The sequence below is a fragment of the Polypterus senegalus genome, chromosome 1 (assembly GCF_016835505.1).
Source record: "Polypterus senegalus isolate Bchr_013 chromosome 1, ASM1683550v1, whole genome shotgun sequence".
Taxonomy (NCBI): domain Eukaryota; kingdom Metazoa; phylum Chordata; class Cladistia; order Polypteriformes; family Polypteridae; genus Polypterus; species Polypterus senegalus.
Window position 1 is genome coordinate 84,590,246 of NC_053154.1, and position 27,068 is coordinate 84,617,313.

The 27,068-nt window shown below is 38.4% G+C and overlaps 1 protein-coding gene across 2 annotated transcripts in view; it reads right to left on the minus strand.

The window, feature by feature from the left end:
• pear1 (platelet endothelial aggregation receptor 1) overlaps positions 1–27,068 on the minus strand; it is a 146,210-nt gene that overhangs the window by 27,307 nt on the left and 91,835 nt on the right. For both annotated transcript variants that reach the window (XM_039752634.1, XM_039752625.1), the window contains exons 7-11: positions 26,680–26,785; positions 22,538–22,674; positions 16,710–16,922; positions 16,315–16,489; positions 14,701–14,821 (exon numbers count right to left, since the gene is read on the minus strand). In XM_039752634.1, the coding sequence (XP_039608568.1) occupies positions 14,701–14,821; positions 16,315–16,489; positions 16,710–16,922; positions 22,538–22,674; positions 26,680–26,785 (752 nt within the window). The remainder of the gene's footprint in view (positions 1–14,700; positions 14,822–16,314; positions 16,490–16,709; positions 16,923–22,537; positions 22,675–26,679; positions 26,786–27,068) is intronic.

Genomic DNA, 27,068 nt, shown 5'->3' on the forward strand with positions numbered 1-27,068 from the left:
ATTGTCTGTGCGATGCACTGCATGATATGCCCCCTGTCTTCTCGAGAATGATAAGCGGTCCTGACGTTAACTCCAAGCCAAGCTAAATATCCTCCTCATATGAACACATAGGACGTGCATGTTTCATTTTGTGAAAGACCAACAAAAAAACGTTACTCAGTGCTTGATGTTGTTCTTCAGTCAGCTTTTCTTGCCATCTGTCGGTTGGACCACTTGGCCTCTGGTCCTGGCTGTGCATGTCATCAACCACTTGCACTACTTTCTGGTGTTCTCTACTATTCACATGCTTATCAAAAGCTGGATGACTGAAATTTTTAGTACCTGTATAAAAGGCACTGTTTTTATCCGCCACAGTGGGATTTTCACGGCATAGTTTGCACCACATTTCAGTGCGGGCGTCATTCGTTTGAAGCCAGCTGACCTCCTGCAGATATTTTATCGAGAATGCACGCTTCTTTTGCGGTACAGGTTCAGTCTGGCGTTTCTTTGGAGGTGGAGGAACACCCAAGTAATTGCTTAATGGAGCTTGCTTCTTGGACATTTTGATGAATGAAGAAAGTTATAAAAGCAGTGGCTCTTATTGCAGTCCAATGTTTAGCACATATATTTCCTAAAATCATAGGAACGCAAACGTGAGTTACAACATTAGATCTTGCGCACATTGTTTAGTTTGATAGCGCAAGCGCACCTGCGCACCACTTATGTGCACCCCTGATTATAACTATCAGAGACATAGAAACTACCAGAAAAATAGTGAAATTTTATTTATTTCCATTTCTACCTTTTACTTATTCTTGTACTTTTAATTTTTTTCTTTAACGCTTTGAAAATCTACTGTTTTGTATGAAAATGTGTTATGTAAATAAATGTTATTGTTTATTACTTTGCCATCAAATAGACCTTTGAGGTTATATGTTTTTCACAGCTCAGGAGGTTCATTCTGCATTGACTACACTGCCCCCATGTGGGCACTAATGCAACAGAGTTTAACATCATCCTCCTAAATCTTTATGCAGACTACTTACCTACTGGCTCTTTCCAAAAGGTCTAATAATATCTAATAAACCTAATTAAACAGAATGATAACAAACTAGTTTGGTGTGTAAACAGACCATTAAACACAAGCAAATATAAGCATCAGCCTTGTATTTGTGCCTTTAGAATAAAAAAATTACAAATTCCCATCTTTCATTTCTAAGCGAGTATGTTTTCCACATAATAAAGTCATCAAGAACAGCAAGCATGCAGAGAAAAAATACAAGTTTAAATATGTTAGTGCAAAAATGGATGAGGACAAAGGAAAAACAGAATCCGAGAATGGAATCTTCCCTAATAAGTTGCAATTAACAGCGAATCTCCAAAGAAATAAGGAAGACTGAAAATGCAACTGTGCTGTACTGGATGGATTTCACATTTACACAATGACAACACACATCACATTTAAACTCAGCTATAATGTCATTGACTTCTTACAGATAGAATTTCATAGACAATAGTGGTTACAATAAAGTTGCAAGTTTACAGCTCCATAAGATCAAATCGCTGTATGGTTACTATATATTTACACGTGTTCATCTTATTTCTGCATGGGGTTTACTCTCTGTACTCTGTAGTTTTTCATCCCAAAGGTATGTGCAGTAGGTTTAGTGATAATTCAGAACTGTCCATTTGTTTATGTGTGTCTTGTAATGAACTGGTGCCTGATCAACGGATGGCTCTGGTCTTGTCCCCAATGTTGCCAGAATAGACCCTGGCTTTCCATGATGTTAAATGGAATTAGCAGGTGTAAAAATGGACAGACTGACTAGCCATTTATAATTTTTTCTACCTCTTGGTTCTAGGTAGCAAGAAGTGACTTGGCTACTTATTGGCTCATCCACTCAACCCATTTAGCATGATCTTTAATAAACCAATACAAACCTTGAGCTAATATGCTATCACAAGCAAATATATTATTTTAGATCAAAGTGAAAACGAGAGACCATGAACAAAATATCCTGCATAAAAGGCTCAGGTAAAAGTTTCATTGAAATGCTGTTTCTTCTTCTTAAAGAGTGGGCTTTATATTTAGAACACAATGACCTGCCTGGAACATCAGCATCTGTTCTCTGGGAGGCAGAGAAAGCAGTGATGAGAGGTAAAATAATCTCCTTCTCATCACATAAGAAAAAAACAGAAAACAAATGTATTCAGGAATTAGAAGAAATCATTAAGTCGCTAGCATTCAGACATCAGTTCTGATTGCTTTACAGCCGAACAGGACACAGGTTAAAAAAAAAGAAATGCTGTTTCTTAGATTATACATTGTCTGCAGCCACTTTTTTTAAAGGTCAAAGGGAGCAGAACTTTATCTTGGTATCTTCAGTCACGCTAGACTGTATAAATACAGTAAAATGTTACATACTATGTAGTTGACTAAAGCACTACCGGCACTCACAATTTACTATGTGCAAAGGGACCATTTGCAAAAACATCTGTATGAGCAATATGGTTAAATATGTTCAGAAATTCTGTTTTAAATTCTGTTTGAATTTTACTGCAAGCTAAAGTATAGTATTTGATTTATTAGCATGTAAATATCTGTTAAACTCCTTCAACTTGAGGACTATTCTACATACATTAGTGTAAAATGATATTACAGCCCATTAAAATGTAGCACACAAATATTATTCTCAGACTAAAAAAGAGCAATAAAACAGCCTGACAAGTCTGAAAAAAGCATTTGATATTAAAAAAAATTTTTCTGCAAAAACATTGCAGAATCATATTATAGAATTGCTGGTGCCAATATTTTTGACAGACCGTGTAGGTTGAAGTGTACTCACTTGATGTAACCGTTCTAACTGTAACTGGCTCCTGCCAGAATTAAATGTGGATTATACTGCAGGTTTACATCTTTGGATATGCGTATGCATTGTGCATTTATAGAGATAACTAGCAAAATACCCGCGCTTCGCAGCGGAGAAGTAGTGTGTTAAAGAAGTTATGAAAAAGAAAAGCAAACATTTTGAAAATAACGTAACATGATTGTCAATGTAATTGTTTTGTCATTGTCATGAGTGTTGCTGGTATATATATATATATATATATATATATATATACACATCTATACACATATATATATACAGTTATATATATATACATATACACACATACATATATATACATATACATATATACACATACTGTATATATACACACACACATATATACATACTGTATATACAACATATACATATCTACATATATACTGTATATACACATATATATACAAATCTACATATATATATCTACATATATATATATTAGGTGGGACTCGATTAAAAAATTAATCCAATTAATTAGAGGCTGTGTAAGAATTAATCTTGATTAATCGTATGTAATCGACACGTAAATTTGCCCAAATGCAAATGTTTTTTTTTAATTTAAAACGGTTTTAGTGGGCGACAGAATCAAATAATAGACATGGACATGAATATTGTAAACTGAAGCTGTTTTAATTTCTGAAAAAAGCTTTAAACTGCATTTGAATTCAAAACAGAAACAAAAATACCATCCCTGGTTAAAATTGGGCAGACTTAAAAATAAAGTGGTAGTTTAAGTACTTTAAGTACATTTTCAGAATAGTATTGTCTTTAAATAATAATAACCAAAATTTCACCATAAAGTGCAGTTTTTTTCGCAAAAAAATAAGTCAGAAACATAAAAGGTAATTTGACCAGCTTACTCTTTAAACTCTGAGTAACATTAGCAAAAATTATTTTGTACATTAGGCTAAAACAGTGTGATCATTGAACATTTTGTAATTAGATGTATTTAGAATTACTAACGGTCACGGAAGTCCAATGATCCCCAGTAAGAGCCACAAAGTCCGCTTTCTGTAATGCATCTAATTTTGCTTGCTTTTCAGTGTGCACAAAACCATGCTTTTATCAAGGCTTTCGGGTAGTCGAAATGATCAGTCGTAGGAAGCGCTTTATTCCGACTCTAACATTTTTGTAGCTGTGATGTGTGCATCAGTGTAATGGATGTACCAGGAAATCATGCATTGACAAAAGTTCCCGCTTGCTTGGAATTGAAAGTGTGATTAAATGCGTTATTTTTAACGCGTTATGGAGTACATGCATCGAAGCTTCTCAGCTGTGCTTGTGCTAAGAAAGGGAAAATTTTAAAAATAACGTAACATGATTCTGCGTTAACCTAATATTTTTCATACGTCCCAAACCAAGGAGATCTGAAGGTAAAATGAATCGGTAGCGCGTACATAGTCAGTACATCCCTCTCGAATCGAACCTCGAAGTTAGAGGCTTAAGACTCTACAATTAGCCACAGCGTGTGGCTTGTCTATGCTAAAGTATGTATTGTAGATCGGGCTATATATATACATTTAAATATATACCCGCGTATCGCAGTGGAGAAGTAGAAGTTATGAAAAGAAAAGGGAACATTTTAAAAATAACGTAACATGATTGTCAATATACAGTAATTGTTTTGTGAGTGTTATTGAATGTTGCTGTCATCAAGGATTTGATTATCATTATTTCTTTCAATCAGGCTCGTATTTGTAGGATGTGTTCAAGTTACATTCCGTGTTTGTCAATCGTTGTAAAGATAAGAGGTTTCATTCATCGATTAGTTCCTTACTGCATCAATAAACAGCTCGTCTTCCTTTTATCTGTGATGTGACAAACTGCATGCACGGGTTTTTTTTACACGCTGTCTTCCTTTAGCAGGACATTCACTTTTTCCACCGTGTGCTTTGTTTCCGCAGTAGCTGCACTTATGAATATGATTGTATGTATAAGACGCTTCATATTTTTTTGCTGCCTTCTCAATTGTGTAATTCGGTTTTGTTCAGCACTCTTTGGAACTGTTGCTTTTGTCTGTGCACTGCGCCAGTTCACGTGAGCCGCTTGGTGTTCTTGCATCGAAGGTTCCCAGCTGTACTGGTGCCATCTCGTAATGTCAGCTAAGACCCGGCACTTAAAAGTTTCTCTCGCAGTTTCAATGAATTTGTGCCAAACACCACCCTGACCATCTCATCTTCCTCTGCATAAGCACAGTCCTTCACCCGTGAATATTTACCGGCAGTGTTTGTATTGGATTGCCGCTGATGGACGGCCTTATATGGGCAGGCACTAAATTACAAGCGCTAGTGGCAGCCTGTCTATGAACTTAATTTAATATAAACTTACGGTTCACGCCGTGCTTTGTTTCCGCAGTAGCTGTACTTATGAATATGCTTGTATGCATCATTTGCTTCATAATGTTTTTCTGCCTTCTCAATTGTGAAATGGCGTTTTGTGCTCATCGCTGGAGTTCTTCCTTGTTCTCTACGTACTTACGTAGGAGGCGTGATGATGTCACACGAAACTCTGCCCCCCGCGGCCATCTCCAACTCAAGACTCCATTACATTATATGGGAAAAAATAGCTTCCAGTTATGACCCTTATGCGTAGAATTTCGAAATGAAACCTGCCCAACTTTTGTAAGTAAGCTGTAAGGAATAAGCCTGCCAAATTTCAGCCTTCTACCTACACGGGAAGTTGGAGAATTAGTGATGAGTCAGTGAGTGAGTGAGTGAGTGAGTGAGGGCTTTGCCTTTTATTAGTATAGATTTAACTGAGGACTACATCAATGATTATTATTTATTTAATAATAACATTGATAATAATAATGACTTAATAAATAACTAAACACCAGGAAAGGTTAATCACAGGAAGTATACAAAGTACAAAATAAAGCAATAAGCCTGTTATCCTTCTAAGATTACCCATACAAGTGTCAGTACCTGTTTACTAGCTGACGTTATATCATTTATCTATATAAAATAAATAATAACAATAAATTGATACATTTATATAAGAAAGAGAAAAGTAGAATTTTTTTCTTACGAGAGTATGTTCCTTTAATATGGGATGTGCCATCTTTTACATCTTCTACAGTCCTGTGATGGCCAGTGAGATTTTCTACACTGTGGTGTGTTGGGCCCACTAAATTAACAAGTTAATTAAAAGAGCAAGCACAGTTATAGGATGCACACTGGACTCCCTGGAGGTCGTAGCAAACCTGAGTACCATTACGAACAATGCTGCACATCCTCTCACCGACACACTAACATTGAGTAATTGCCACCAATGAATTATTCATCAGAAGTGTGTCAAGAAACACTGCTGGGGCTCCTTTATACCAACAGCAGGACGTCTGCATACAGCCTCACTGTGACTGTGACTGCCAAGTCACACTGTGACTGTTTACTTAAAAAGCTTCTGTAAAAAGCCACAATTTCACCTGGGGACAAATGAAGCTCTATCTGTTTTTATACATTCCAAATTTCTCTTTTATTTACCAGACCTAGGCCTCACCTCTTCCTATTACCCTCAAAAATGTCTCCACTGTTAGCTTAACAAACCTGAGGGCTTAAAAAGCATTAAAATCTCAGTGTCACTTAAGACCTATCCTCAGTCTCCATTCCAAGGGTTGGAGGCAGCCCTGTTTAAAAAAAAATGCACAAAACTGTCACTTCTACACACAGCTCCAGCACAGTGTGTGTTCTGTTCCTTTAAAAAGGACCCATCATCAGAGTAGCTCCCCGGTTGCCTGCCCTCATAAAAGGGCAATGTGTACCTTGCTTGTTGCTCTTATACGTCAGCCCCTGAGATCTTCTGACCTCTGTGACTTCATTCTGTCTTTATTAATTATTACGAAGCTCAAGGAGCGCCTAATGTCTGTAGTGTCACAATGTCATTGGTATTCTGGTGGAGTATTATACTTGAATAATATATTCTTAAACCCTGGTTCTGTGCCTGCATTTTGGATTATATTTTCATTATTTATTTATTTATTTGTTTATTTATTTATTTAACATTTTCACATAGCACTATAATTGTTTTGAATGTATTTTGTTACTTTTTAAATGCTGTTATATTGTGTTTAGGCATGGGTTCCACCATGTTGTTTATATAGACGATGCCTGTTGCCTGTCACAAAGATGTAATGTGTAATGTCACGTGTATGGGCTTAAAATGTCACTCCATACACCCTTATTAAGATGGCAGTGCATGGCATGGCATCTAAGGTTTAGATGATTTTCCTAAAACAAACTCTTTATTTCACATTTGTGTTAGTGAAAGCTAAAAGTGCTTCTAAGAAAATCTTATTATCAGGACCTTTGGATTTTTCATTTTTCTTTTACTTTGTCTTAAAGACATTGATATTTGTTTTACTGATATTCTAACCTTCAGTCTGTTGTAGAACATATCTTTGTCTTGTCAGTTCTGGTTATCTACTCTCATTGTCTTTTCTTTTCAGATTTCCTTCTGGATATTTATTATTTGTAATAAATGCCATTCAGGGCTACCTGATACAGTAATGTTTATCATGCCATCATAGCCAGTGCACACTTTTCTTTTAATCTTGGGCCTTCATGGACTTTGCATCTGTGCAGTATCATTCTTTATTATGCTTAGTCCCCTTTCTCTACATTTATTATAGCATATTACATTTTCCAGTGTAATACAATTCCAAGAGCAAATCAACAACAAGATGATACTTGTGTTTCTAATTGGATGAATAGTAATTTTCTCAAAGCTAAATAAAGAGAAAACAGAAATTGTAGTGATTGGCAATAGTGGAGATAATGAGATTACTAGAAATAAACTTGATGTATTAGGATTAAAAATCAAGACAGAGGCAAAGAACTTAAGGGTAACTGTTGACTGTAACATGAATTTTAAATCGCATATTAATCAGATCACTGGGACAGCATTTTTTCACTTAAGAAACATAAGTAAAGTTAGACCTCTTATATCATTGAAAGATGCTGAGAAATTAGTTCACGCTTTTGTTTTCAGTCGTCTAGATTACTGTAACGCACTCCTCTCAGGACTACCCAAAAAAGGCATAAATCGTTTACAACGAGTGCAGAATGCGGCTGCTAGAATCCTAACTAGAAAAAAAAACCTGAGCACATCTCTCCAGTTTTGATGTCACTACACTGGTTACCTGTGTCATTCAGGATTGACTTTAAAATACTGCTTATGGTTTATAAAGCCTTAAATAATCTTGCCTCATCGTATATATTGAAATGTCTGACACCTTATATTCCAAATCGTAACCTCAGATCCTCAAATGAGTGTCTCCTTAGAATTCCAAGAACAAAACTTAAAAGAAGTGGTGAGGCGGCCTTCTGCTGTTATGCACCTAAAATCTGGAATAGCCTGCCAATAGGAATTCGCCAGGCTGATACAGTGGAGCAGTTTAAAACACTGCTGAAAACACATTTAACATGGCCTTCTCATAACTTCACTGTAATCAAAATCCTGATACTCTGTATATCCAACTCATCATAATAACTATTCATGGTGGCTCTAAAATCCATACTGACCCCTACTCTCTCTTCTGTTTCTTTCCCGGTTTTCTGTGGTGGCAATCTGCACCACCACCACCTAATCAAAGCCCCGTGATGTTCCTACATTGATGGATTAAAAGCCAGAAGTTCACATGACCATCATCATCAAGTCCTTCCATGAGAACCCTAAATACAAAGAGGACTGTTTCATTTATGTTAGGTAGAATGCCCACAGGGGACTGGGTGGTCTCATGGTCTGGAACCCTGCAGATTTTATTTTTTTCTCTCCAGCCGTTTGGAGTTTTTTTTTATTTATTCTGTCCTCCCTGGCCATCGGACCTTACTTTTACTCTATTTTAATTAGTGTTGCCTTATTGTAATTCTTACTTTGTCTTTTTCTCTCTTTTCTTCATCATGTAAAGCACTTTGAGCTACATTATTTGTATGAAAATGTGCTATATAAATAAATGTTGTTGTCGTTGATTATTTTAGGCAAAAAGTCTCAGTACTAGCTTTTGTAGTAAAAATATTACTAAATGTGTATATTCTTACATTGTTTACTTTGGAATTGTATAAACTTTCTGTCAGCTGTCAGGTGGTTTTAGTGTTTGTAAGATAAATAAAAGTAACTGGAAGTCTGCATTTGTTTGTTTCAAAATAATGGGCCTGGAGAGTCATTTATAACACTTTAGGTTGTTGATTTATATTTTACCTGTTGTTCATGGTTTGTATTGTGTTGCATTTTATTTAAATCTCTTTTTAAATAGGAATGTAAAGCTCTGTTGGGTTATTTACTTTAAAAATCTGATGCCTCCAGTGGGTGGCTTTCCCTATATAAAGCTGTGATTTTATCAGTATCATGCTACAGGCCAATGGCTACTAAAAATACAAAATCACTATCCCTGTAAAGCAAAATTATACTTTTAGCATTTTTTAGTGCTAACAATAGTGCCAAGTTTATTTGTGTGATTGAATAATAACAACAACAACAACAACAATAATAATAATAATAATACATTTTATTTAATAGGTGTCTTTCTTAGCACTCAAGCTCACTTTGCAATGAATAAAACAACAGTAATAAAGATAAAAAACAAATAGGACAATAAAATCAGACAGCAATAAGGGTTCAGGTTTTAACAAACATCAAAGATAACTAGCTGTAATAGTAGAAAAATCATAACTGGTAAGAAAAGATATGTTTTGAGGGCAGTTTTAAATTGTGTTATTGAGTCTAGCTGATGGATGTGAGAGGGAAGAGAATTCCCGAGTTGAGGAGCACTATAAGAGTCGCTCGAGCTCTCAGAGAACAGAGTTTGATGTGTGGTACAGAAAGTAGAGCTGCAGATGAGGATCTGAGTGAACAAGAGGGAGTGTAAATTTGTTGGACATCAGTAAGGTAGAGAGGAGCAAAAGAGTGGAGAGCTTTAAATGTTCAGAGTGGTATTTTGTATTGTATTCTGTAGTTAACAGGGAGCCAGTGAAGTTGAGAGAGAATTTAGAACAGCAGGTTATTATCCTAGCAGCAGAATTTCGCATACATTGTAAGCAGTAGATACGTTTTTTATGAATGCTAGAGAGAATAGACTTACAGTAATTTATACATAAAGTGACCAAGGAATTAACCAGTACTTCAGTACTGTGTTGTGTAAGAACATGACAAAGTCTAGAAATGTTTTGGAGAAGGAAGAAAGCAGTTTGAGAAACATTATTTATATGAGATGAAAAAGAAATGGTACTGTCTAAATCAGGGGTCTCCAACCTTTTTTCCCCTGAGAGCTACGTTTACTAAATGAAAATGGCCGAGAGCTAGTCATGTTTTCTAACATTTATTCTCATAGCTTATTTCAACCCAAACAAACTGAATAAGCTTGTTTTGCCGGAACATTTAAAAAATGTTGGTGTCTACGACTCACATTTTGCATTAAAACATCACAAAAAATATTTAGCTCACCAGCAAGTGCATTTTGTATGTCTGTATGCATTTTCTAGTGTATCTCACACTATTGAATTAAAACATTAATACTGTCAAAGCAAAACAATGCAATTACAATATACAGATATGACTTATTCATTTGTCATTTTGTTGCATGTCACTGTTTCATTTCACAAGAGTATTCACATGCCTAGTTGCATGTGTGATGTGTTTTTTAGTTAGTCAGATGACTGGCACTGCATAGAGTCAACAAGACAGGTATATGATGGAGTGTAGCCATTTAGGTTCACTCTTATGGAGTCATTTAAATGTTCATGTGTTAGTCTTGTTCTGAACTTTGATTTCATGACATTCATGTAAGAAAAGGCAAACTCACAGAGGTATGTAGACCCAAACAAAGCAGACATTTTCAGGGCTGATTAGTGAAGATTCTTATAGTTATCTGGCTCTACTAAGCTCCAGAAATGCTGAGAATGCTGTTGAGACTTTACCTGCACATTATTTTGAAGGTTTACTAATATATAATATATAAAATCTAATGTCTGTCTGTCTGTATGTCTGTCTGCTTTTCACAGGAGAAATGCTTAATGGATTTAGATCGGGTTTTTTTCATAATTTGCTTGAACATTACGGATGATTTTGCAACGTCTCTCATTTCGCTATGCATCGTAGTTTGCTTGTGGTGCCGATTTATTTGCGTGAATCCAAGAGAGACGTAGCGGGCCAAGGGGAGGGGCCTTCCTAATTCACTCGCCAGCTTCGGGGTGTGTTCCTTAACTCCGCTTAGCTAGCGATCAAGAGAACAATTGAACTCAACTTTGTTTGATATTTAAAATAAAGTGTTACTTAGGTGTTGATGAGTTTGAGTCTGGATATTCTCTTAAGTGTATGCCACATGGAAAAGATACAGTAGATTGTAATTCAGATTGGGGATTGTGATTTTGCATTAAAAGGATTGTGACATGATTTTTGGAAGATCGCTCACCCCTCATATGACTAATCAAGTTTTCAGATTGATGTAGGACTCATTATCCCTTTGGTGAGCCATGTTGGAAACCCCTGGTCTAGAATGATGCCTAGGCTCTTAACCTGGAAAGAGATGTTTGTGATAGTGTTGTTAATTAAAATGGAAGAACTGTTAACCTTAAGTGATTGAAGATTTAGAACCAATGAGGAGCACCTCAGTTTTATTGCTATTTAATTGGATAAAATGGTGAGTCATCCATGACTTTACATCTTAGAGATAACCCATAAGTGTATTTGAAGGGAAAACAGAAATAGATATAGTGGATAGATAAAGCTGTGCTCTGTATTTGAGCTGTCTTGTTCACTCATGCCATGGATGGAAAATCTACCAAATTTCCTTAATATCCTTTTGGTTTCTCTTCTCGAGAGACTGAGTAAGGAGTCTGAGTGTCTGGGCTTGCGAGTGTCTTGGATAAAAGCTAAGATCCAGGCCTTTAATTACTTCTTGGGCACAGCCAACAGCAGTGTGTCTGAGAATATCGGGGTACAACAAACCTTGTTGAGAGGTTTATTTACATTGGCAGTGACATTCATGTTTCTGGCAACTCTTCCTAAGAATTCAGTAGATGGATTAAAAGAGGATGGGGGTCATGAGGTCACTGGAAAGGGTGTGTGGCGCTCCCAATATCTGCGCAAAAGGATGAAGGTCCAAGTCTTTAAAGTTCTGATGCTTCCTGTCTTGCTATAAGGTTGTGAGACATGGACGATCCAGTGACCTGAGATGACGACTGGACTACTTTGAGTAATTTTCTTCAGAGAATCCTTGGGTACCACTGGTTTGACTTGGTGTTGAAAGAGCAGTGGCTCATGGAGTCCTGAATGAGGCACATTGCCTGCACTGTAAAGGAGTGTCAGTTATGGCACTACAGCCATGTGGCACGATTCCCAAAGGGTGATCCAGCTTGCAGGATCCTCATTGTTGGGGACCTGAGTGGCTGGACCAGGCCAAGGGGACGCCCATGTAAAACCTGGCTGCAGCAGACAGAGGGTCATTTCCGGAGGGTGGGACTGGACCGCATGTCTGCCTGGGGGGTTGCCAACCAGGATCCCGAGCTGTTTTGCTGTGTGGTGGGTGCAGCAATGCATCGTATCTGAGCATGCTCCCCAACATGACCTGACCTGATCTAGATATAAATGAGGGAGAGAGAGGGGTTGAAGCATGGCTGATGCAGCACATTGTGACACCCACCACATGATGTACCACATCAGGATCCCAAATTAGGACCGAAGTGCTGCCATGCATTGGGTGACAACTCACCACTACACTAGTTCGAATTGAGTGGAACAGTCTGAGGTTTTTTTACAGTGGCTGGAGTGCCAATCCTGTCACCAACCCCCATGTTTTCCCTGCCAGTTGGAGGACCTGCTTTCAGGGCTGGATGCAGGTTAATGTCATAGCTAGGATAGAGTAATTGCATGTTAATGGCCTTGCTAAAGGGCCCAATGGAGTGGAATTACTTCTGGCATTTACGGGATACAAACCAGCACCCTTCTGATTGTTAATGCAGATCCCTAGCCTCAGGGCCACCACTCTGCCCTTACAACAACGAGATTAGAAAGAAATAAAATTGAGACATTTTCTTTTGTCTCCTGCTCCTCAGATTTTTCTCTTGAGAGAAATGTACCCTGATATTCTCCTCTTGAGTCTCCTCTTGAGTTTCAGCAGAGACCTCAGCAAAATCACACAATGGGCTGAGGTTTTCCAAATACTGTAGTGACTTGACATTTTTTTACAATTTGAAAATATTTGCATTGTGTGCTCAGCAATATATGGTGTAATGTATGGACGTTACTATGATCACAAAACTGTAGATCTTACTTCTGAGTAATACTATTAGTTACTGTAAATTATATTGTGCTCCAATTAGATCAAACTCATTTCTGGAAGAAAAGGTACCCAGGGTGGAATACAGTTTAAATCCTGTTACTGACACTGTGTGACCAGGAGAAAAGTCACATTGGAAAAACAAAGGAAATGGAACCAATCATATCTCAGATGTTGTAAGTCACTTTGGATAAAGGTATTCCTCCAGTAATAAGTAAAAAATGCAAAGTCTTAAAAGAGATCAAGGCTAGAAAGAGATCTCACAAAGTATGGCATACTTTTCAAACCAAATTCTCCATTTTAACTCCTACCTCAGTTGTATCTCATGTCTCCTTTTGTCTAAAGCTATTTCTTCTAAGGAATTTTAGGAAACACACCTGTGACAAAGCTGATTCTTAAATGAAACATAAATGAGAATCTCTTTTCAGTCTAATGAGTCATCAAAGATGAACCTTTGAGCAGTAAAATTTTCTTATGGGAAGTCATCTCAAAGAAACAAATGCACACACAGACAGACCACCGTTCTAAAAAAAACAAATAATGTTCAGAGATGCCTAAAACATGTAAACCTTTTTGAAACTCAAAGTTGTTGTATTGAATCTGTGTTTGTGAGACAAAGATTGGGGGTGGTTTATTTGATTGATTTATTTAATGATTTTAGTTCAAAATGTTTATTTAACCCATGCCAAGAAGCAATATACACATAAAAGTGTGTTCCGACTTAAAGAAATGATTACTAATAAGCAGGGACCAACTGACTGCTGGTCATTTTGAATAAAAGAGAGCAGGTTAGTGTAGGGAATGAGAGAAAGAAAAGTTTATTTTGAAAAGAGAGAAAGAGAGAGAGAGAATTGGTTTTGGAGAAAGTGATTGCTTAATGGAGAATGATGGAGAAGAAAGGGAAACATCAGTCAGGATGACAAAATTAAAGAAAGAGTAAGACCGAGGGTTGCACGGATGTTCTGGGTCGTGTTTGCGATCCAACAACTGTTTACTTTATATCAATCAAGCTCTTACAAAGTACTGGATTAAGCTGGTTTAAAGTGCTGGCTTCTTGTTCAGGATTGGTCCTCACCTTGTGTCAAGTGTCTCCAGAATAAGAATGAGCTCATAACAACCCTGAAACAGTTAAGTAGGATGGAGAAGGTATTGATGAATGAATGGATGGACAAATGGATAGAAGGATGGTTGCAACTATAAGCAGGTGCCAATGATTAAGTGACATGTGAATAAACAGTTTCTCTAAAAATGGTGATTATCATCACTTAAATATTCAGTAGTTTTTTTTCTCACGTTCAAAAATCGTGTAGCCATATTTTCACCATTTAAAGCAATTAGAAAAAAATAGCATTGACATGTGAATCTTTCCCTGTTTGGTTTCTCTTATCACTGGCCAGTAAGCCTGAATCTTGTTTTTTTTTTTTAAATATCTCTGAGAACATTAATGAGATTGTGTACATAATGCCACGTGCATGAAGTTTTTTTTTCTTTTTTTAAACTAGCTAAAGAAACAGTATAAAATTGTGCTCTTACATATTACAGACTTTAGAAATGAAAGCTTACCTTCTTTGCAGAAGCAGGTTCCATCAATATGTGAGCAGGCCACAGCATTCTTACACACACACTCAGATGAGCAGTTAGTGCCAAAGGTGCCAGGAGCACAGTGATGAGAACAGTGCCTTCCCTGGAGAGGCAAGTGGAGAAGAGAAAGGGCAGTAGCATATAATATATATATATAACCTCAAGAAGGGCAACAAGGAAATTAATAATTTGAAGGAACCACAAATAAATACTTTTTGAATGTTCAGAAGGACACTCCTATAAATGGAGATGACATAAGCTTTCCTAGGCATCATGTGTAGAAGGAAAATTTTTTATAATAGCAAATTAACATATAAAGCCATAAAAAGTAATTAACAGCTTCTAAAATATTAAGATTAAGCATAAATTAGAATGTTAAGCAAATAAGATAGGTCTAGCAAATAGTTAACTAAAAAATCAGTTATACTGCATTATTTTTTAGGCTTACATTAAAATTTCCAAAGTAAGATAAGAACAGCTAATTGATACACCGAGACCAGTTTTGGACAGGATAAGAGTTTGAGAACACCTGTGATTCAAGGCTAGGAAGCGAGAGCACAGAGAAGATGCCTCTGAAAGCAGCTGGGCTGATGAATCAGCAGAAAGGCAACAAAAGGCTTTTGCCGTAAGCAGGGTCACGCTGACATAATGCATGAAGAGAAAATCTTAGTAAATTCAGGCATTAGCAAAAATATTATAAGAATATATTAGCAATTAACTTTAGTGTAGAAATTAAGACAAATCAAGCATGCTAAGCAATGATTAAATGAAAAGCACATACTATACTTCTTTTTAAATAAAGCTTAAGCTTCAGGTCACTATTATAAAAAGTTTGGAAGGCTTAAGAGAGAAAACGATGAGAGGAAACCCATATATGGAATTGAAGCCTTGGCCAGTTAGAGAAAATGGGAACAGCATAGAAAAATAACAAATTCCATAAGGGGGCCAGTGATAGGAAAAGTAAGGAGATAATAAGGGTTCCCATGGAAACTCAAGATTCGGCTGGACAGGAGTAAAAGAGAGTCAGAGAAAATGGGCAAGAGAGCTCATTCAAGCGAGGTCAGAAAAGATCGGAAATTACATAGAAAAGCCCAAAGATGGTGAGAGGAAGCCATCCACCCAGTCTTAGACCAATCAAAATAAGCCGAACAGACACCAAAAGGAATAATGGACAGTAAAACCAGGTGCAGAATGAGCTAATTGAATGAGGTAAAAATAAGAAATTGTTATAAAAACTTCAATGGCTGTAATGATCGGGGCTCAATCTCATTCGGCCGAATTGGGTTGAGTCCGTGTGGTTGATTTATTGCAATAAAGCCTTAAAACTCTGTCTGTCTATCTCGAGTCCTAATAGCCTTTATTTTTAGGTAAAAAGCCTTCTGATGATGAATTTTTCGCCACGACAGATGTAAGTGTGAAAAACATATTTAAAGAAACTGAAACTACTCCCTAAATGCATGCATATGAGCAGACCAGTGATCTGAAAAAACTGGCACTGGGTGGTCACCTTAGATATAAATTCCTAATTTCGTAAGTAGGTAGGTTATGGTAAAGTTCTTCTTTAACTTGATATATGGAGTCTTAGAGTCCCCTTACCAAATAGCCAGGGGTACAGTGGCAGAGTCCGGTCTCACTGTTACAAGTTCCTCCATTAAGACAAAGACAGGGCTCTCGGCATTCTGTCCCAAAGTATCCATGAGGACAGGTCTCATTACAAAAGAGCCCTGCCCAGCCTGGCATACAGGTGCATTCTCCCTTTAATGGATGACAGCTAGAAGAAGGGAGAAAGAGAGTGAGAGAGATAAAGTCAGCCATATTTAATCATTTCAACATATGAGCTCAATTTAAAAACTTTACTTATATTATTTTTCCTTTATACATGTTTATGACAATGCAAATGCATGAAACTGTTAGCAAGTGATCTGTCATGCAGTTCAAATGAAACTGTTGCTGAACACTATGAGTATGAGATATTTCTTGTCCAGGGTTACCTGAGAGTATGCTCCTCCTGGCAGAGACAGGCCTGATCACATTTCATCCCATAAAAACCATCTGGACACATCCTTTGGTTACAGCGTGGGCCAGTAAAACCTTGTGCACAAAGACATGCCCCATTGATATGGTAACAGCGGGCACCATTCTCGCAGTTGCATTGCTCAGTACAATCTTTCCCATACCAACCCACTGGACATTCTTCCTGACACCTGGGAAAAAGTGAATAAGATGTTTTTGAAAACAAAGTCTTATAGAGATTTCAAGGATATTCATATTCCTGTCATTTGCTAAGAACTCAGCTTGGAGCTGCCTTCAACAGTTCTAATTACATACATCCGTCACCAGATTAAGTTTTTATCTGAAAAGTCGCAGGCATGACTACTGTTCTATTAAGTTCAACAATATGATGTTGACCACAGATGTTCTACCAGACAGTTGTGGCGAGTGCCCTCTTCTACGCGGTGGTGTGCTGGGGAGGCAGCATAAAGAAGAAGGACGCCTCACACCTGGACAAACTTGTGAGGAAGGCAGGCTCTATTGTAGGAATGAAGCTGGACAGTTTAACATCCATGGCAGAGCGATGGGAGCTGAGCAGGCTCCTGTCAATTATGGAGAATCCACTGCATCCACTGAACAGTGTCATCTCCAGGCAGAGGAGTAGCTTCAGTGACAGACTTTTGTCACTGTCCTGCTCCACTGACAGACTGAGGAGATCGTTCCTCCCCCACACTATGTGACTCTTCAATTCCACCCCCTGGGTAAATGTTAACATTATTCAAAGTTATTGTCTGTTTTTACCTGCATTTTTATTACTCTTTAATTTAATATTGTTTTATCAGTATGCTGCTGCTGGAGTATGTGAATTTCCCCTTGGGATTAATAAAGTATCTATCTATCTATCTATCTATCTATCTATCTATCTATCTATCTATCTATCTATCTATCTATCTATCTATCTATCTATCTATCTATCTATCTATCTATCTAATAGCTGAAAAATGTAAAATTTTAAGCAATATCGGTCAAAGCTGTCCAGTTGTCCACTGCCTTAACTGTTCGCAACGAACTCCTTCAAACTACTGTGGGTTTGCACAGCGAAGCTTCTCAGTTTGAAGATTTGCACTGTAGTGAGGGATGAGTTATGAACCCACGTTCTCTGGCTCAGGGGCGAATGCTTTGCAGCATAAGCTAAAGTGAGAGCTCCATGCATCAGCTGCACAGAGCTCATCCATGACCACTGTGCGTATTGTGCTTCCCTGATGACATCAGCTGATCTCTCCCTGTGTCACCCCCTATCTTCTCTGTGCAGCATCATGACACTCAACCAATCCACAGTGTAAATCCCACCCTTGTCTCCAACTGTAAATTACTGTGGACTCACACCACAAAGCCCTTCATTTGAAAGCTTTGAGCCATGGTCAAGTGCTGATGGTGAGTTGCAAACCTGCATTCTCTGGCATTGCATTGGAGAGCTCAATCCATCAGCAGCACAGAGCTCGTATTTGACTACTGTGAGTGCTGTGCTTCCCTGGTAATATCAGGTGATCTCTCTCTGTGTCAGAACCCTCCTTCTCTGCACAGCATTGCCACTACATCCTTCTAAATACAGCTGGTCACCTTGTGATTGCCCTCTGCTAAATGAGGACAAAACTGATAGTGTACAGTAACTACAATCATGTAGCTGTCTGCATGTACAACTGCAGTTATGCTGCCTTTCATATTGATGTTTTATTATGTTTTCAATATCAGATTCTACAGCTAGGAGACAGCATTTTTGGGTGGTGTTGTGCACTTTCTTAATTATTTTCTTTTTTTTCCATTTTGCATTGTTTGCTTGTTAATTTCCTATTACTTGCTGAAATTCACAATGACTATGATGTAGCTGTCACATGTCACAGTTGCTGTGTAACAGTCAGGTTTTCTTTCTCTGGCTTGAAAGTATTTTATGTTTTATCATTGTTTTTATCCAATATTATTGATTAAAGTTATTTCTGTAAGTTTTGTTTCTGATTTGTTATTTGTGCTCTGTTGCTTTAAGTTTGTGTCCATTCTTTGTACTTTGTGGGTAGAGTCCCAGTAGGCAAAGCCATCCTGATGGCAGTGCTACTGGCACCTCCTTGTGGCTTTATATTGCGGTCAGAAGGAGAGATCTAGCATCTGTGTTGGAATTTACTGTGAGTATTGTTATTTCTTGATCTTTCTTATTTATTGAATTGTGTATCTTCTTTTACTAGATTTTGTCAGAGGATTGTGATTTTGACTCGCTCACTTTTGACTTGCCTTTTAGGCAAAAACTTTTGCTTTTCTGTTGTATTTTTTGTTTTTGTTAATAAATTGTGGCTTATGAAGATTCAATATTGCACAAATATTTCTTTTAAAACAACCCATGTTGTTTTAAGAAGTGGTGTTAAAATTTATACATGTTTTGTTTTGTTAGGTCTTGTCTCTTTTTGTTCCTGCTTTTTTTAACTTTCTGATGTTTCTTTTCTTCTTTATTCTTTTCTAGTTTGACTATGAAGTAATTTGTTGTACAACCCCGATTCCAATGAAGTTGGGACGTTGTCTAAAACGGAAATAAAAACAGAATACAATGATTTGCAAATCCTTTTCAACCTATATTCAATTGAATACACTACAAAAACAAGATATCTAATGTTCAAATTGATCAACTTTATTGTTGTTTTGCAAATCTTCACTCGTTTTGAATTTGATGCCTGCAACACGTTCCAAAAAAGGTGGGACAGGGGCATGTTTACCACTGTGTTATATCACCTTTCCTTTTAACAACACTCAATAAGTGTTTGGGAACTGAGGACACTAATTGTTGAAGCTGTGTAGGTGGAATTCTTTCCCATTCTTGCTTGATATACAACTTCAGTTGCTCAGCAGTCTGGGGTCTCCGTTGTCGTATTTTGTGCTTCATAATGTGCCACACATTTTCCATGGGAGACAGGTCTGGACTGCAGGCAGGCCAGTCTAGTACCCGCACTCTTTTACTACGAAGCCATGCTGTTGTAACACATGCAGAATGTGGCTTCGCATTGTCCTGCTGAAATAAGCAGGGACGTTCCTGAAAAAGACGTTGCTTGGATGGCAGCATATGTTGCTCCAAAACCTGTATGTACCTTTCAGCATTAATGGTGCCTTCACAGATGTGCAAGTTACCCATGCCATAGGCACTAACATACCCCCATACCATCATAGATGCTGGCTTTTGAACTTTGCGCTGATAACAATCTGGATGGTTCGTTTCCTCTTTGGCCCGGAGGACACAACGTCCATGATTTCCAAAAACAATTTGAAATGTGGACTCGTCAGACCACAACACACTTTTCCACTTTGCGTCAGTCCATCTCAGATGAGCTCAGGCCCAGAGAAGCTGGCGGCGTTTCTGGTTGTTGTGGATATATTGCTTTCGCTTTGCATGGTAGAGTTTTAACTTGCACTTGTAGATGTAGTGACGAACTGTGTTAACTGACAATGGTTTTCTGAAGTGTTCCTGAGCCCACGTGGTAATATCCTTTACAGAATGATGTCAGTTTTTAATGCTGTGTCGCCTGAGTGATCGAAGGTCAGGGGCATCCAGTGTTGGTATTTGGCCTTGCCACGTACGTGCAGAAATTTCTCCAGATTCTCTGAATCTTTTGATGATACTATGGACAGTAGATGATGAAATCCCTAGATTCCTTGCAATTGTACATTGAGAAACATTGTTCTTAAACTTCTGGACTATTTACCCACGCAGTTGTTCACAAAGTGGTGAACCTCACCCCATCCTTGCTTGTGAATGACTGAGTCTTTTGGGGATGCTCCTTTTATACCCAATCATTACAAACACCTGTTTCCAATTAATCTGTTCACCCATGGAATGTTCAAAACAGGTGTTTTTTGAACATTCCTCAACTTTCCCAGTCTTTTGCTGCCCCTGTCCCAGCTTTTTTGGAACGTGTTGCAGGTATCAAATTCAAAATGAGTGAAGATCTGCAAAACAACAATAAAGTTTATCAGTTTAAACATTAGATATCTTGTCTTCGTGTATATTATTAGTGTATTCAATTGAATATAGGTTGAAAAGGATTTGCAAATCATTGTATTCTGTTTTTATTTACGTTTTACACAACGTCCCAACTTCATTGGAATTGGGGTTGTACAATCAAGTTTGACTTGATTGTACGCAATGCTATTTTCTTCAAATAAAAAAAGGAATTTACACACATGGTTGTGATCACAACAAAATACAAATCTTAATATAAAACAAACACAATACTGAAATAGGATAGTAGTAAATTCATGTTTAATGGGCACCTTGAGAGTGTAGTGAAGAGTGAATAATTCAACAGGGGGGCAGCAAGGGTGCGGTCTGCAACGTATGTGGATCCTTTCTTAATATTAGCCACTTCCTAAGGGTTGCCTGCCTCTTTAAGTTAGGGCTAGGGCTCATGTTTGCAGTAGTAACTGGGACAGTTGGGGTAAGCTGTAGGAAGGTATTACAATGGCTTCCGGGACATAATCCTGATCTGTAAATTGTGTGTAGAGATTACCCAGGGAATATCCCAGGGCTTAAAATGGCCTTGATCCCAGAGGTGAGATGAACTTGGGATTAGGAGGTTAAATAAGGCAAATACTCAACTGTGGGAAGGAGAAATGTCAGAAAAATGAGAGTTGCCTTACACGTTTTTAAACATGTCTTGTTTGGTGAAGTTTGGCCAAAATTCAAGATTATGTGTTATTTAGAGATGACAATCGACTTAGATGAAAATGCATTTCAATTACTGTAATCAGATCATCATCCACCAGAATACTGCGCCTGTTCACTTGTGTTCAGGGTTGCAGCAAAGTCATTCCCATCAGCAATGGGCTCTCCTTTTGCAATTCATAGACTTTGGCTAGCTTTGGCTGTGCAGGCCACCAGCCTGCTTCCAGAGTATGAGAGCCAGGCCTACGTTGAGCCTGTAAGGTCTAATTTTTTTTAGTACAAAAGGCCTAGACTGTGAAAGTGTTTATTTTAACAGCCTGAGAATAAATGCCAGAATATGAGGAGAATATACAAACATCACACACACAGAGATCAGATGAAACCTAGAGCTATAATCAACACTTCTAGCCATAGTACTTCTGTGCAGAACTGTTGGTGCATGACAGAAGCAGTTTTGAAAGAGAATGAAATTAAAAGATGCCATGGAGTTGCAAAATTCACACAGGGATTGTACCTGGTAGGACAATAATTAAAGAATAAAGCTCAGAACATGCAACCAAATTATAAGTCAAAAGGATACATGTAACCTTATCCAAAAAACACAAAACATAACCACAGGGCAGAAAAAAATGGTTGCCACCAGAATGAAATGATGCTAACTTTTTTGTTTCTTTTAAAAATTCACATTTGAATCACAAGGTACACACAACGTCAGATTTTAAAATACTGTAGCAGTGATGTCAAAACACATGGTCTCTGTGAATGGGGCCTCACATCCTAGCAACCAGTCTACAACATTGAGGTGTCCATAAAGAAATAATAAGGACTAATGGGGAAATGTGAATAATTTTTAGGAATGTTAAAAACACAAGATAAAAATTAATCTAACCATTAGATTTCTTGGCCTTGGAAACCCAGACAACCATAGTTAAATACTTTTCAAAGGACAAGAAACAGTTGGAAAAGATTAAAAACTTATAAGCCAAATCATGACATGTGCCATCTAAGTCAAATCATAAGACAAGGTCTTGCATATGATCTGAGCTTGGAAAACATGTCTGAAGGGATCTCTCTATTCTAAAAAAATGTTAGTCTTTACAAATTAGTTATAACCACATGGAAACCAACCTTTCTCCAGTGAAGCCTACTGTACAGTTGCAGTGTCCATCTGTGGGAATACACTGCCCCTTGTTGTAGCACAAACACTCAAGAGAACAATTAATCCCATGCCAACCTGGGGGGCAAGATTCGGTGCATACTGACCCCTGTAGAGTAATACAAATATAAAAAACAAACAAGCTTAAATCAGCATAACAAGAATAAGGAATGACAAAGCTCAATGATCATCAGGCTGAGCTAAAGAAGCCTTATGTTAGGCTACATATTTCTGTAGTCACTGATAGCAATGATGCCAGTGAGAAAGAAAGATCACTCCTACACATCACAATCTTATTTTATCTGCATAAGGAAGACAGACATGTTGACTTTATTCTCGACATTTCTACTTTATTCTCAACATTTATGTTGAGATTAATGTCGACATTTTCACTTTATTCTTGTAGTTTGTCAGTAGAATGTCGCAAACTAAACTTCATCTTAAAGTGAATGTTTAATTTACTAGATTTTCTCAAACCCAGTCATAAATTAATGTAGCACATTAAATGCTTTATATTAAGTGTTCCCCCACACAGTTGTTAATCTCTATACGCTTCTGAAACTGACTTCTTCTTGCACAGAGGAGGTGCTGGCAGCCATCGCCGCACCTTGACTTCATGATATTCGTGCACTATGAACATTCAGAATACTAAGATAAATAGTTGATATCTTTTTCATGATGAAATGCATTAAAGCATGTATTAAACATGGGTGGCGTTGGGCACGGTGGCGTGGCTGTAGTGCTGCTCCCTTGCATTAAGGGGTTCCTAGGTCTACGTTCAGTGTAGATAACTTTATGGCAGGTGTGATGAGGCTCCAAAAAACTAGATATATGAATGGGTATCGCACAGGTTTAACTTAAATATTGTGTAAATGTTTGGTTCATGATGTGGTGGTCGGAGACACAAACTCAGAATTCAATGGATGTTCTTTGGAGCATCCCCCTTTAAAAAGGGGGAACGGAGGGTGTGTTTCAACTACAGAGGGATCACACTCCTCAGCCTCCCTGGAAAAGTCTATTCGGGGGTTCTGGAGAGAAGGGTCCATCAGATAGTCGAACCTCGGATTCAGGAGGAACAGTGTGGTTTTCGTCCTGGTTACTGAACAGTGGACCAGCTGTACACCCTTAGCAGAATCCTGGAGGGTTCATGGGAGTTTGCCCAACCAGTCTACATATGTTTTGTGGACGTGGAAAAGGCTTTCGACCGTGTCCCTCAGGGAATCCTTTGGGGGGTGCTCCGGGAGTATGGGGTACTGGACCCCCTGATAAGAGCTGTTTGGTCCCTGTACAACCGGTGTCAAAGCTTGGTCCACATTGCCGGCAGTAAGTCGAGCCCGTTTCCAGTGAGAGTTGGACTCCGCCAGGGCTGCCCTTTGTCACCGATTCTGTTCATAACTTTTATGGACAGAATTTCTAGGCGCAGCCAGGGTGTTGAAGGGGTCGGGTTTGGTGGACACAGGATTGGGTCACTGCTTTTTGCAGATGATGTTGTCCTGTTTGCTTCATCAGGCCGTGATCTTTAGCTCTCTCTGGAACGGTTTGCAGCTGAGTGTGAAGCGGCTGGGATGAGAATCAGCACCTCCAAATCCGAGACCATGGTCCTCAGCTGGAAAAGGGTGGAGTGGCCTCTCAGGTTTGGGGGAGAGATCCTGCCCCAAGTGGAGGAGTTTAAGTATCTCGGGGTCTTGTTCACGAGTGAGGGAAGAATGGATCGTGAGATCGACAGGCGGATCGGTGCGGCATCCGCAGTGATGTGGGCTCTGCATCGGTCTATCATGGTGAAAAAAGAGCTGAGCCGTAAGGCAAAGCTCTCAATTTACCAGTTGATCTACGTTCCTACCCTCACCTATGGTCATGAGCTATGGGTAGTGACCAAAAGAACGATATCGAGAATACAAGCGGCTGAAATGAGTTTCCTCCGCAGGGTGTCTGGGCTTTCCCTTAAGGATAGGGTGAGAAGCTCAGTCATCCGGGAGGGGCTCAGAGTAGAGCCACTGCTGCACCGCATCGAGAGGAGTCAGATGAGGTGGCTCGGGCATCTGATCAGGATGCCTCCTGGACGCCTCCCTGGTGAGGTGTTCTGGGCACGTCCAACCGGGAGGAGGCCCCCGGGGAAGACCCGGGACACGCTGGAGGCAACACCTTGGGATTCTCCCAGAAAAGCTGGAAGAAGTGGCTGGGGAGAGGGAAGTCTGGGCATCTCTGCTCAAGCTGCTGCTCCCGCGACCCGACCTCGGATAAGTGGAAGAGGATGGATGGATGGATTATTCTGAGCAGGCTTTCTTTATTGTATGTGTGCTGTCTCTATCTGGCGCACTAACCCCCCAGTTTCTATCCTTCCTTTTTCTTTCTGCATATAACCAATCACCACACGATAAATGTCCTTGTGAAATTAAAACTAAGACTTGTTTTTCCAGCACATCCCATGAATGATCCATCTTATTGAGATCTGGTGAATTAGGAAGCCAAGTCAACACCTCGAACTCTTTGTCATGTTTCTCAAACCATTACTGAAAAATGTTTGCAATGTAGCAGAGGGCATTATCCTGCTGCAAGAAGGCCAGTGCCATCAGGGAATACTATTGCCATGAAGGGGTGGTCTGCAACAACCTTTAGGTAGGTGGTGCTTCGAATACCAGGACCCAAGGTTTCCCAGCAGAATATTGATCCGTTCAAATGTCAAAGATTAAGATTGTGTGAGTGGCATTTACTCCCTGGCTTAATCACATTAACAGTTTTCAGGCTTCAGTCAAGGCACCCATTACAATCACTGTTGTTGTAGACAGGAAATTTACAATGTATCACTGACATTGTAGCCAAAGAGACAGAGAGACATTTGTCTCCCTAATGATGTAGTTGTACTTTTTCTTGGAAGGGACTCCTGACAAAAAATCAATGCACCTATGTTGTTTGGCTTTGTTATCAAGGACGAGCCAGTCAATCAGCTTACCTCCCTTCCTTTTAGTATCAATGAGCACCTCATGTTCTTCTCCTCTAGCTGGAACACATTAAATCAACTAACATCATCAGAGTCTAATGAACCAGTTTTAGTTGCTGAAGAGAACTTTAAGAAACAGTTCTACTCCAAATGAACCTCAAGTTTTGCTGATCTGGCAAAAGGACCCATAGCAAGGAATGCATGAGAAAGGCAAACTTCAATGGCATCCATCTTATAAGCAAATGTATGGATCACAACCTTAATGCCAATACCACATTTCAACAGCAGAAAAAGCACAAAATAACATGAATATCCTCAACAATTTAATCATATGCACCCAAAACTTGAAGGACATCCGTATCACATGGTTATATAAGGAAACACTCATTGCTGTACAGACAATCATCTGGTTTGTGCGGGAACTGTTTGCCTGCAAAAACTGATGTCACTTAAAGACAAACAAGAATAAACCCAATGTAATCTTTTATATGGACTGTATGATAAAGTAGGCAATTTATGAGCTTTGGTTTGGGATAACATGTCATGCTAAAGTTACCCAAAATCTGTAACATTCAATGAAAAAGCAAAGTCTCTGCCTATTTACCTATTAAGTGTTTTGAATACATTTCAAAACAACATAAAGCCCATTATTTAAGGTAAGAAAAATTATCTATAAACAAATAAATAAATAAAATTCAACAGTATTACAGTGCTACTCAGAAGCATTCATCTAACCAATTTCGCTACAACATCTAAATCTATAATGCAAATTTAGGTCTCAAATTTGATTAAAACAAAGTGTCTACAGGCCTCTCTAAATGTGGTGTTAGTTCATCCAGAGATTAATCACATCTGTCCAAGAAGAACATTGATGAATGACTTCAGTCGAAAACAGAGTTCTTACATGAAACACATGCTGAATTGTTTTCTGAGCAGATAAGTCCAAGGTGGAAATAAATGGTCATTACACATTACTTCATACCAGTAAGATAATATATGCCTGTTTTGATGCTAAACTGAATCAACAATAAATTCCATGAACTAAAACCAATGTGGCTGACATAACAGGTCAATAATGCAAAACACAGAAGCGAGAATGGTGAGACATAATTTATGAGCATTGGCAGTTAGCACATAACCATATCCTGAAAGCAGGGCACTGAAATATCAACATACCGTCCAGCCTTGTGGACACAGACAGATACCTCTTCCTTGGCAGATTCCACCATTTTGACAAGGACAGTGATGAGGACAAGGTTTGGATGTGCAAGCTGTCTGACAACTACAGAGAAAAAAATACATTTTAAAACAAATCATAGATAGATAGATAGATAGATAGATAGATAGATAGATAGATAGATAGATAGATAGATAGATAGATAGATATGTCACCAGTAAATTGATAATAACATTTAAACAGAGGTTAAGAAATGACTGCTTTTAAATATTCAACTTTCTTTGAAGAGGATTAACTCAAACAGTTAGTCGACAAAGGTCTTTAGGTTTGGTCAAAGTCAAGGAGTAGAAGAAGAGCTGTATGCCTTAAAAATGTTTCTTATCGTACC